This window comes from Thalia democratica, chromosome 8, assembly GCF_965202585.1.
Source record: "Thalia democratica chromosome 8, ktThaDemo2.hap1.1, whole genome shotgun sequence".
NCBI lineage: Eukaryota > Metazoa > Chordata > Thaliacea > Salpida > Salpidae > Thalia > Thalia democratica.
Genome location: NC_139172.1, coordinates 31440443 through 31452822, shown reverse-complemented (window position 1 = coordinate 31452822; position 12380 = coordinate 31440443). Strand labels below are relative to the sequence as shown.

The 12380-nt window shown below is 30.1% G+C and overlaps 1 protein-coding gene across 1 annotated transcript in view; it reads left to right on the top strand.

The window, feature by feature from the left end:
- The window catches only part of LOC145843140 (agrin-like), a 38771-nt gene that overhangs the window by 24445 nt on the left and 1946 nt on the right, over positions 1–12380 (top strand). The window contains exons 12-28 of the mRNA XM_082950601.1: positions 166–338; positions 745–981; positions 2543–2672; positions 2896–2969; positions 3342–3427; positions 4014–4152; positions 4576–4696; positions 5406–5533; positions 8112–8276; positions 8570–8728; positions 9239–9372; positions 9610–9736; positions 10250–10303; positions 10610–10683; positions 11008–11032; positions 11283–11410; positions 12076–12295. Coding sequence (XP_082806727.1) covers positions 166–338; positions 745–981; positions 2543–2672; positions 2896–2969; positions 3342–3427; positions 4014–4152; positions 4576–4696; positions 5406–5533; positions 8112–8276; positions 8570–8728; positions 9239–9372; positions 9610–9736; positions 10250–10303; positions 10610–10683; positions 11008–11032; positions 11283–11410; positions 12076–12295 — 2174 coding nt within the window. The remainder of the gene's footprint in view (positions 1–165; positions 339–744; positions 982–2542; positions 2673–2895; positions 2970–3341; positions 3428–4013; positions 4153–4575; positions 4697–5405; positions 5534–8111; positions 8277–8569; positions 8729–9238; positions 9373–9609; positions 9737–10249; positions 10304–10609; positions 10684–11007; positions 11033–11282; positions 11411–12075; positions 12296–12380) is intronic.

The window sequence follows — 12380 nt, the reverse complement described above, 5'->3', positions numbered from 1 at the left end:
TATAGACCAAATATTAGACTAAAGAAAATTCAAAAATTAACTTTATAACAATATTAATTACTCTCCAGCTTTAAATAAAAAATATGAAAAAGTAATATTTGGAATAAACAAGCATTTAAAAAATCTAAAAAAGAAGTTATACAAAATTTGTTTATGACGTCACAGAGCGGAAGTTTCAGCTTCAAACGAGCCGACAAACTGGTTGCCAGGTGACGAGTACAAGTGGGCCTACCGACGACTGTTCCACCCTGACAACGGAGCGGTGACGATGGTTGCTAGGCAAGTTGGCGTCAATCTGGTTGACATGGAAACCAACTTGTACAACTTCTTTGCTGATGGTATAATGATTGAAATTGTAAAATTTAAAAAACAAAATTGCAGTTTTAGACTTGTTTAGACTTATTTATATACTTATACTTGTAGTTTAGTTAGCTATTTTGTCTTAAATAAATAACTAGCTTTTAAAATACAACTTAAATTTGAAACCAGATCTACTGACTGTTTCAATAAAAAATAGTAATAAGAAAATTTTAAAAGGTACATATATATTTAGATATTTTTGCTATACTTTTTTCACTAAAAATAAAATCAAAAAGTTATTTCAGAAAAAAGACAGAGTTCATTCAAATATTTAGCTTCTAAGCTATTCGAAATGCACAAAATGTAAATTAAAAAATATCAACTTTATCATAAACTAATACAAAAAGCTCGTTCAAGAAAAATTAACCAAAATCCCCTAAACAGATATATGTTTGGACATTCGGTGCGAAAAGGGGGCAAAGTGCAAGATATTCGTCACGGACTTGGGCGAGCTGATACCCACGTGCACCTGCGACGCAATCCCCAACCCGGATCACGTCCGGTACTCCCCCCTGTGTTCCAAACGCGAAAACGCCACTTTCGCCAACAAGCTGGCGCTGAGGAGGGAAGTTTGCTGGTCGGAGGAGTTCGTGTTTGCGACAAAGTGCCAGAATTTCCAAGGTTTTTTTCACAATTATTTTCTTATTATACAAAAAGTTGAGCCTTTTAATACATACTTATTAGGTTTTCGTTTGAAACATTATTTTTGAATTTTGTTTTTGCACTGAAATTGTTTTAAATAATCGACAAAGTGTAGTATAGTTTCTTTTATAATATAAATTGAAGTAATATGCAGTGAAATTATTTAATATTGAAATCATTAAATATATATACAGCTTTATATATTTTTAGATATTACATCAATTTTAAAGAACTCTTTTTTTTTTCATTTGAAATCAAAAAATCGTACAAAAAAAAACGACTTACAGAAGAAGCAAAAATATTTCCACGAAATGATCTCGTACGTAATCCGAAAATCATGTACAGAGCAGATAAAGTTTGTCGCTTATCCGAGGCACTAGTGTATTTCGAGATTAGGCCGGATAAAGCATGAAAGTATTACGATATCTGCTATTTGCTAAACAAGCCGGCCTATTATTGCGTTTCAAAGCCAAATTGCCGCCAATTTGAGTTAATTTCAAGTTATTAGAGCGTTAGGTTCGCAGATAACGCACCTTATGTTTGTACAAACTGATACGTAAAATGCATAAACAGTAGTTTTTTTTTTGTTTTGACAAAACTTGACAAAAACGTTTCTGTTTTAATTAATACAAGCTTGTAAAGGTTATATTAGTTCTATAATAACTTAAAATGTTTATCGTCAAGAATACTTAAGTCTTGTTGTTAAAATATTTCCTTTTCACAAAAATTTAAAACTCTGACCAAGTAATCCAAATCGAAAAAATTAAAAGTTAGTAACTCAGGTTGTATGCAATTATAAAGATTTAAGACTCTTTTGCCTTCAAAATTATAAACTTTTCTCGTGATCATGCGTTTTTGTGACGTATTTACGCGATTTACTCACAAAGATAAACGTAAACTATGACGCAATAATTAGGATTAGAAGCTGCGAAAAGAAAAGATCAGCTGTTAAGGTTTAAAAAAAAGTTCTTAATTCCATAAAAAAGTTTAAACAGAAATTTATCACTATCCAAACAACTCTTCAGAATTAGGAAAAAAATTCCTATTATAGTATAAAAGAACTCTTATACAGTTGTTCGTATGCTGAGATTAAAGCTCATAAAAAGGAGACAAAATTCCTCAATATTAATGCTCAATTAGCACAGCACACCTTTTAATTTCAATAGGTTTGGAAAACTAAACGCATGGTAGGAGATGATAAAAATAGTACTTTTTGTTGAAGCAACTTTGCATTTATGCTTTAATAGTTTTTTCTGTATATCACTAAATTTCTTATATGTTTAAACTTAAATTAGCTGTGTGCTACTTGTTATAGAAAAACGGTATAACAAACTAATCCAACACGAGTTTTTTTTACCATAATTTTATCAGTCAAAATTAGACTTTCTCGTCAGGTACTAAAGTAAAACCTAAAGAGGTACTAACTTTGAAAACCTATGCAAAAGCAATGCTTACCTCCTAACTGTTAAACACATGTTACTGCGATAGGGAGTGAAAACCTGTAAAAAAGTAACACTATTGAATATTTTCATTCACACAGGTACCTGCGATGGAATGTGCAGCAAACCAGGTGAGGGATGCGTTGTGAAGGACGGAAAAGCAAGCTGTGTTTGTGTTTCTTGCCAGGACGAATACGCACCGGTGTGCGGCAGCGATGGAAACACTTACAAGTTCGTTTATTGGTGTTTCAGTGTAAACTTCTTTTGATATAAAGTGGTAAACAGTCCGTTTACGTGTGTACCATTAACTCTAAAAAATTAAGAGTTAAAAAACAATTTTGGTTTTCGACTTGAAATTTTTAAATCTACTACAACTTTTTTTTTTAAATAGTAATTTATTTAATAGTATAATTTAAATGCTGCACTAAGGTTTAAACAGTGTTTTTACTCACAGGAGCAACTGCAAACTTGAGCAATACAACTGTGAAAACAAGAAAAATGTAAAAGTTTCATCGGCTGGAACATGCAGTTAGTGTTTTAAACAAACTTAAAAGTAAAAAAAAATCAAGATAAGTTTTAGTATTTGTTAGCTTCTTAAAACTTAAGATCTAATACGAAGATTATTCGGTTTCGAGTATGTATTTAGAGATTAGCTTTAATAACACTATGTTTAATCATTGGTTTTACCAGACTATTTCAAGTGTCTGACAAACTAAAATAACACTGTAGAAACCGCTGAGTGTCTTTAAAACTATGGTATTTGTCAGTTTTTTTATATTTAAACTAAAAACTTATTGGTCGCGTGTGGTCGAAGAAAACATTCTTTGTAATCACAACAGCTTTTGCGTGAATGTGGGATTTTTTTTCAAGTAAGGAATTTTACTGTTGTTTTAATTGCAGAAAATCCGTGCGAAGGGATGAAGTGCCCGATTTACGGAACATGTCGCAACTCCGAGTTCGACGGAAGAGAATGCAGATGTCCTGAGGTAAAATATAAAAATTAATGTTAAAGTCAGGCAGACTGTTACAGAAATATATAATAAAGTTATATTAAGTTAAGAGTTAAGTTTTTTAATACTTTTACTTAGACAATTATCCGCCAATGAAACTATTTATCAAAGTGATAATTCTTGTATGTAACAATTTTTATTATTAACTTTATTAGTATTCAAGTCGTTTTTCGAATAGAATTTGTCACAAACTTAACTTTAAAAACTAAATAGTCGAAAATTATTATACAATACAATACGAGTTTTTTTTTTGTTCCTAGTTTTTTTTTACAAAATCACAAAAACAAATTATTTTTTTTTTAAAGTATCTTTCTTCTGTGTTACTACTTTAAGCTTTTACCTACACAAGTAGTAATACAACATTTCTACCACACCAAACTTTTGCTGCCTTTAAAATATTTATGAGGTTGCTTCTCACTGCAGAAGTATGTTTAAAATGAAATTTTATCTTTTCTTTCCACTTAATAAACCGAAAATGGTAAAAATATGCTGCCTTCAGCTAAAACTAATAAAGTTAACCATTCGAAGAAAAAAAGTATGTTACTGATACAATACTTTTCAGTGTCCGGAAACATCGGACGATGCTGAAGTGTGTGGTACCGACGACAGGACGTACAAGAACGAGTGTCAACTGAAGAAGGTCGCCTGCGAGGACAACACCGAAGTCATTGTCAATTACGAGGGACCTTGCACCACCGAAGGTCGGTTGAAAGTTTTTGTAGTGAAGCTTATCGCAACTAGTTTGAATTTTTAAACAGTATTCATGCTTTGTTTCAACACAGCCACAATAAACGATAAGTTAAAGTCCAGAAGATGAACTTTGGTACATTTTTTAAGTTTCAGTTATTACCTGATTTTAATATTATTTTTATCAAACATTTACTTTTCTTAGTTTAACATATATACAATCCTATTTATAATTTAACTCTAGCTTTATTATATACTATCGTGGTTTAAATTTCAATCAACAGTTTATTACTACTTATCAGAATCGAGCTGTAAGTGTTTCCTAAACATCAATATTTGTATCAATACCAAGATAGCATGTTTATTCTTGGTAAAAAAATTATTAACAAAATAAAATTTATTAATGATTATAAGTTAGTTAACAAATTGTTTATCAGAATCGGGTTCGGGCAGCGGGGAACTGGACTGCTACGATAACGAGGACCTGTGTTTGAACGGGGAGTGCGAGTTTGTGGACAACGAGTATCGGTGCGTGTGCGATTTCGAGTGCGAACTGGAGTAAGTTGAATAACTGCAGCTGTTTAACAATTTTATAATATGCTTTAATTACTACTTATTTATATACTTAAAATTCAATGACTAATGTTGGTGTGGCTATGTTTACGATAAAATAGTTTTTCATAGTTTTTGAGTTGAAATGTATTTGTAGGTCGTTTTTTTTGATTTTATACGTTTGAATATAAACCGTCACTAAGGACAAACAAAGGTATTTTATAAGTATAAATCAATACTTTAAATGTTTAAAAAATGCTTAAAATTTGTAATTAAAACACTGTATGAAAAAAATTCAGAATAATTTGTTTCTAATGAAGTCATTTGTCTAGCTAGATCTTCAAGTAATTTCAATTTGTAAAACATGTTTAATTATTTTTAAAATATCATAGTATTATTTTAAATTAAAATGTTTCAAAGGTTATTTCAAACATTTCTTAAGTTTTAAGTTTTCTAGCAATAATTTATTACCTTCAGTTTAAAAAGCTTAGTTTTTATATTACAATAACTTTCACCTTTTATGTGATATTTCTTAGAAATTATATTTTTATATTTTGTTTAAGTTTTTAAAAAACTTCGTACTAAATTTACTAATTTCTTATGATTAAAGCATAATTACTAAAATGAATCGTTACATTTTAAACAACACGTATAAATTAAATATTAGAAAACAAGACAAATTCATACTGTTAGGAAAATTATACTACTTTAACAGAGAGAAGAAAGAGTTATGTGGCAGTGATGGAGTCACTTACAAATCAATCTGTGAGTTAAACAAAAGTTCCTGCAAAAATAACATGATCATCACATTGAAGCATGAAGGATCATGTTCCACTGATAAAAGTTAGTTTCAATGTTTCTTTTCGTTTAAATAAGAACTTTTGTTTTAAAAGTTCGTATACAAAAGCTTGCGAAAATGATTAATGAACTGAACTAAACAGTCACTTCCACAACGATTGATGTTCTTCTTTTAAAAAATAATCATAAACTATACTTTGCAATCAGCTCCTAATTGAATTTACATACTACTCTTATTTTAAATTATTATCGAAAATACTGAAAACTTTTAACCCAAACAGGTAGTTACTATATAAAACGTCGGGTAAAAATCAAACAAAATTAAGCTTTTTCTTGTGACAAAACAAGCAAACGGTAGGAAACTTGCGTGTTTGCTTTGCGCCAATGATACTCGTTTTACTTGCGCCAATGAGTCAAAAAATCTTCAAGCAATAAATCAAGCGGACCACCCGAGCTCAATTAAGCTGCGACTTTTTATTAATTTTCACGGAGAACATTAGCAGTTTTCAATCAAACTATTACGTCACAACGGCAGTGACGTCAGAACGCCTGTTTGTTGTTGTATTATGTTCCAGTTTTTTTGTTGGTAATTGATGTATCTTAAACTAGACGCGAAGATGCCTTTAAGTTTCAAGCAGCTTGTTAAAAAATTAAAGAAAGCTTTATCATGGATACAGTTTGGCGAACAGATTGAAAGCGATTGTTATATAATATTTTTATGGGTCATCTAAAATTAAGTGAGTATCAATCAAGTTGTGACGTAACAACGATCTCAGATTTATTATAGCGTCCGATTAATTTAGATTTTTAAATTGACTATATTTGTTTACTATCAAAATTGTTATTAGCTTTTTATTTCCTGTCTAATTAGTCAAAATCAAATATTATTTGCTATCAAGTTATAGATAAAAAGAGTTCAGAAATGACTGAAGTAGTTTATAAAACTTTAAATCTCGGTAAGTAATTTATTTTAAACACTGGAATTAAAATAATAAACTTAAATTTAATTTACTACTTAAACTTAAATTACTTCCGATAATTAAGCTCCACATATAAATCAATAATGCGCTTCAAAAATATCAGACTATCGAATTTACCATAACTTCAAAAGCTTTCAAATTTAAGCGTGGTCGGTAATTGCCAAGAAAAAATTGAAATCAAATCAATCTGATGTTTTTGCTGCTTAAAATTACCCAAGTTCCGCTAAGTTGAGTTCCGCCGTATAAATAGCATCCTCAAGGCACTCGTGTTAAACAAACTTTTATTTAGAGAACAATTTTAAATAAACTGTGAAATTCATAAGTGCACTCAGGATATCGAGTTTTCGTCGAAACGCTCTCAATAAAAAGTAAAATGTTTCGTTTTAATAGGAAATTGTTTTGTGAAAGAGAGCAATTTTGAAAGGGGGTTATTTTAGTTTGGCGATATGCATCTGGTAAATAAACACGCTTTTTTTGTCAAAACTTTTTAAGAAATAAATAAATTATTTGCGTCAAGTAGAACGCATTTACCTTCTAAATCTCTTTTTAGTATAAATTTAGTTTTGTACGTAATTAAGAAGGTTTTCACTTTTTGTATATTTATTTCAATTTAATTAAAATGAATTACTTATCTTGAAAAACTATTAAAAATAAATAATATAAAAACTGTGTGTGATACATTCAATTTTTTTACCTATGATGTTTTTATATGCATAAAATGTTTACCTTAATAAAAACTTTTTGAAAATACTTAAAAAAAGTGTGGTAAAGACAAACAATAAAATTAACTATAGTAACAAAATTTTCAATGAGATCAATTGCTGAAAAATCAATAGTTTGCAACGAAATTTACTTTTTTGCTAAAAATATGTATGCTATAGGAATATAAAAACACTTGAAAAGCATTTTTTCTGTTTGATCAAAAGCATTCACTAACTCAGCCAGTTTTAAAACATCTTAAAATAAAGCGTTTTTGTTGCAACCATTTCAAATTATTCTTACTCTGAATATCAGTATAATTAGATAACTATTCATTTTGGAGCTAAAAATAGCATAATTCTTTTCTGATGAAAGTTTTAATAAATACCACTATTGTTATAATTTATTTGTAAACTTTAAAAGTAAATCAAATCTTTCAGCACTTCATCAATGAAATGTTACTTTTTTCGTAAACATTATGTTTTTCTGCCAAAACTAAACAATTGACTGATCCTTATTCAAAAAGGTTAACAAAATCATCTTAGCACACTTTAAATTCAATCGTTTTAATTATGATTAACTAATCTTTTGTCTCGATTATTTTTTAAACATCATAGCATGGAATGCATTATTTGGTATCGAAAAACTTTTTTTGACTCGAATTAACTAATTTAAAAGAAAAAAAGTTGTTTTACAGAAAATAAAAAAATATTTTTTCAAACAAATAAAAATTAAGTTTTTTTTCAATAACGTTAGTTAAGGAAAATAAAAAATTGAATTTTTCTTTTCATTATCTATATGTACCTTAAATTCATAAACAACTTCAGAAAAAAAACGGTAAGTTACATGTAACTTTTCATAAGTAATAAAAAAACAAATATTTTGGCACTAAAAGAAAGTTTGAACACTTAAATTTTATTTTTAAAATTAATTATTCTTTTCAGCTTGCGATTGTTTCTGGAAAGGGACGGTCCCTAACAAGGAGTGCAACCCGGTCACCAAGCAGTGTCCCTGTCTGCCGTTCGTGGGCGGGCTCCGGTGCGACAGGTGCGTCCCCGGTTACTGGGACCTCAGGTCCGTGGGCAACAACGTTACCAGGGAGTGCAGGAGTTAGTTGCTATTGGTTACCTTGTTCAGATTTTTTTCTCCTTTTTCGTTACCAAACTTGCAGTAGAATTTATATAAGAGTTGTCGGAAAGTGCTGGGTACTTGGTTGCAAACAAAAAAAAAATATTTATATTTAACAAACTTGTTCGAAACAAAAAAAAAGGTCAGATTTCTTATCATCAACTAAATTGTCGAAATTTTACAAAACTGCACAAGTTTACTTAAAATCAAATGTGTCTTAATTGAAAATTCTCCTTTATTTTTGTTTAAAAAATAAAATATGTTTTTAATTTAGAATGCGAGTGTAACGTATATGGATCGAAGCGTCAGGATTGCAACCAGACTGACGGCAAATGCAGCTGCATACCGGGGGTGAAAGGGGACAAGTGCGACACGTGCCCGGATGGCAGCGAAATATCCCGGGATCTTTGTCGCCAAGACAACAAACAAGATGGTTCGTTGCTACGCGAAAAATGTTTACTAAAACCTTCGATATATATATTTTGACAATATTTGAGGGTTAGATATGCATATATATCAACTAAATTTTTGTAATCATAACTTTGTCAACAACTCGTTTTCTCACCGCTAGTAGGTTCTAGTGAGCGCTTGAATTTCACAATGATTTTATGAATGACTTTATACGTCTCGTTTTTTGTTGAAATTGGTTTGTTTGTTTAACTCTTTAGTGCCATTGTGTGGTTGAAATTGTTTTGAAAGTGATACGATTTTTTTATATAGGCTTTAGCTGTTGTAAAAATGTTTGTCTTTAATACGCAACTACATCCTTTTATTTTTGTATATAAAAAGATTAAAAGTTTAATACTAAATAAAAAAAAGTGTAAAAAGAAAACATTGAACCTAAGTAAATATCTGTTTTTTAGCAATACCAACTATATAGAAGCAATTTCGTTTAATACAAGTTTAATGTGTGAACGTTACAACAATTTTTGAACTTTCTTAGATAACGGACTGTGCAAGGGAGTTACTTGTGAGAGGGCTGACCACAAATGCAGAGTTGTTGGCGACCAATTTGACCAGAGAGCCGTCTGTTCTTGCATAACATTGGCTGATTGCAACGACCAACCGGAAGACTTGGTAAGTTTTATTGGATATTTTTAAGTTTTTTTTTCCTAGCTTTTACGTGAACGTTATTATTAGTCTAGAATATATTTCGTAATGAAGCTCGAAAAGGTTAAATGCTAAAAAATAATGTTACCTTGAAATGATTAAAATATGGTACAAATGTTCAAACTTCTTACCTTTGCCTTAAATTTTTCAAGGCGAAATATAAATGATACAAATAATCTTGCTAATTTTTTGTTACTTTTTAAGGTATGCGGTTCAGACGGGAACAACTACCACAGCGAATGCGCGATGCACGCGATGACGTGTAGTGACGTCATTGGAAATTATGACGTAGTAACCGTTTACAAGCGTGGGAAGTGCGGTTTCTACGAGGGTCAGTCTTAAATTTTCTAGTTTTGTTGAACTTTGTAAAGTTTTATTTTAAGTAATTATAACTATCTGTAAACATTTAGTTTCACAAAAATTATATTGTTATTCTAAAATATTTAATACATATAATTTCAAGTCATGTTAAAAGTTTTATTGGCTAAGTTTTTACTACAAAGTTTTTGTTAGAAAAATATTTAAACTAAATTTACAGAAATACTTATATGTTACAAAATTTAGTTCATATACTTCACGCATACTCAAACGACAATAAATACTATGCGTAAAACTAATCATATTTGTGTGAACAAATGTGAATAAATGTGAAGTTTTTGCATCTTAAAAATTTATAACATTGGTTTATTTCAATACAGCAATAGTGTCATAACTAAACAGTATTAAAATTACAAAAACATTTCATACGTATGAAAGTTAGCACAAAATTTCATAAAGAATATTTTAAATTACCATTTTTACTTCATACTAGTTATAATATATTTATTTTATAATTAATAAACAGAACCCTCGGAAGAAATTCCACCGTCTGAAAGTGACGATGAAGACGAATTGTCAGGTTTAATTTTATTAAATTCAATGAAAATTTTGTCATTTAAAGCTGTTCTTAAAAAACTAGACTACTTTTGCAGTTCCATCAAGCTGGAAGCATTTTACTGTTTAGAATTTTTTAAAGATAAAATAAGCTTGCAACTTTTAGCATTTTTTCGTAGCTCATGTTTTTTTTACATTCACATATTAGACAAGTGTCTTTTTAAAATACAGCAAATGTCTGTCTTATATAAAAGTACAGGTAGTGTAAAATATCTTTAATAAAAGTTGTGTATATTATATTTTACTAAAAATAAACGATATGACGTCACAGAAGGCAGCGGAAGCGGTTCGATGCCACCTGATGACGATGAAGGTGACGATGATGAGGAAGGCTCGGGATACCCGGTATGACGTCATAAAACTTATTTAAAAATATATTGTAATGTTTCCAAAAACTTTATTTGATTTTTTATATCTTATAAATTAGTTGCTTTGCAGAAACTTCTAATAAGTTTTTTATACAAAATATTACTTTAAATATGCTCTTAATACTTTAAACTGCAAAGTAAATTTAGACATGAATTGCAAACGTTATATTATCAGAGTAACACAGTTGTTTGTACTATTAGATAATAGAATTTTACAAATTTAACTTTAAAACTAAAAAATATGAGCTTCGTTTAGTACACTACTTGCTTTTAAAACCATTTATCTATTTTTTATTTACAGGGTTCAAAACCACCTTCAGAAATAAGTGAGTTTTTTTAATAAATTTTTTGCCAAGTCTTTTCTAAAAATGTTTTAACTGTTGTTTAAAAAACCGTGTTACCATATGACAATTTACGGTGTGAAAAGGTTTAACTGTACATTTTAAGTCGAAAAAAAAAATTTATAATGCAGACGTGGCAACAATTTTTTGATTTTGTTCAAAAATACCATTCTATATAAGTCATAGCTCTACTGACAGTTTCATTTTTATCGAAATTCTTTCTAACATTTACCAGACGCTGCAATTTACCGGGTCGACGGAAGCGCGATCATGTCGTTGGACAAGCACGAAGCTTACAAAACGAAACTGAAAATAAAAGGCTCCAAGGAGCACGAAAAATACAAGAAGAAGTTTGAGGATGAGGTGAGTTCATCTTGACATTTTAGAATGACACGAAATTTAATTATGAGCTGCCCGGTACTTTTTTCGTTGGAAAATTTTAATTATACTTTTAGCATCGCATGTGACAAAAACATAGCTTTTGACAGATATTTGTTTTTGTATACACTTTAAAAAAACACTTTTTGCAACTCAAAAGATAAGGCTAAGGTCACGCAATGGATGCAAAAATATACAATAGAAAAATATGAAACTGGTTTGCCTTTTCAAACAACTTTAAGCTAAAAATAGTCTTTGGTTTGAGTTTTTAGCGAAAACATAATTTACAATTACACTTCTTTTACTGTAATTACAACAGAATTTACAAACTCAACTCAACTTTTATTTTAAATATGTAATCTATAGCTAAATTACGCAAAAAACCTTTACTTGCAAACACTAAAACTTATTTAACTAATAACAACTTTAGCTACTTTATACACATAGGTAAACTAATTTTGGCTTTTTGTTCAAAAAATAGATAAGCTTATCAAATGTGGTTTTCATCTGTAACAATGTGTGTGGACGGTTAAAAAACAAAGACACTTATTTAATTGCAAACATTTTCTTTTAGAAATCAGTAAAAATTGTGTAAAAAAATATTATTATTTTTTTTAATTATCTGAAATCATAACAAATTAAATTTCCAGATATACAACCAGCTCACCGAAGTGGCCGAGCTCAGCGGCAAGATACGATCCGTGCGAGTCACCCAGTTCAGCAGGGCGCCGTCGAGCGGCAGAAAAGTTTCAGTGGATTTCTCCTTGAGTTTGAATGATGACGTGAGCAGTTCCGAAGTGGGGGAATACCTGACCAACCACTTCCTGCAGAGGGGCGGGCCCGCGGAAAAGTACCGGTTCCGAACACCAGGTAGCGCCACACTTCACTAGCTCTCTCATTTTCATTGTCTCAATTTTATTCTCTCGTTTTTGTTCTCTCATTTTGCTCTATCACT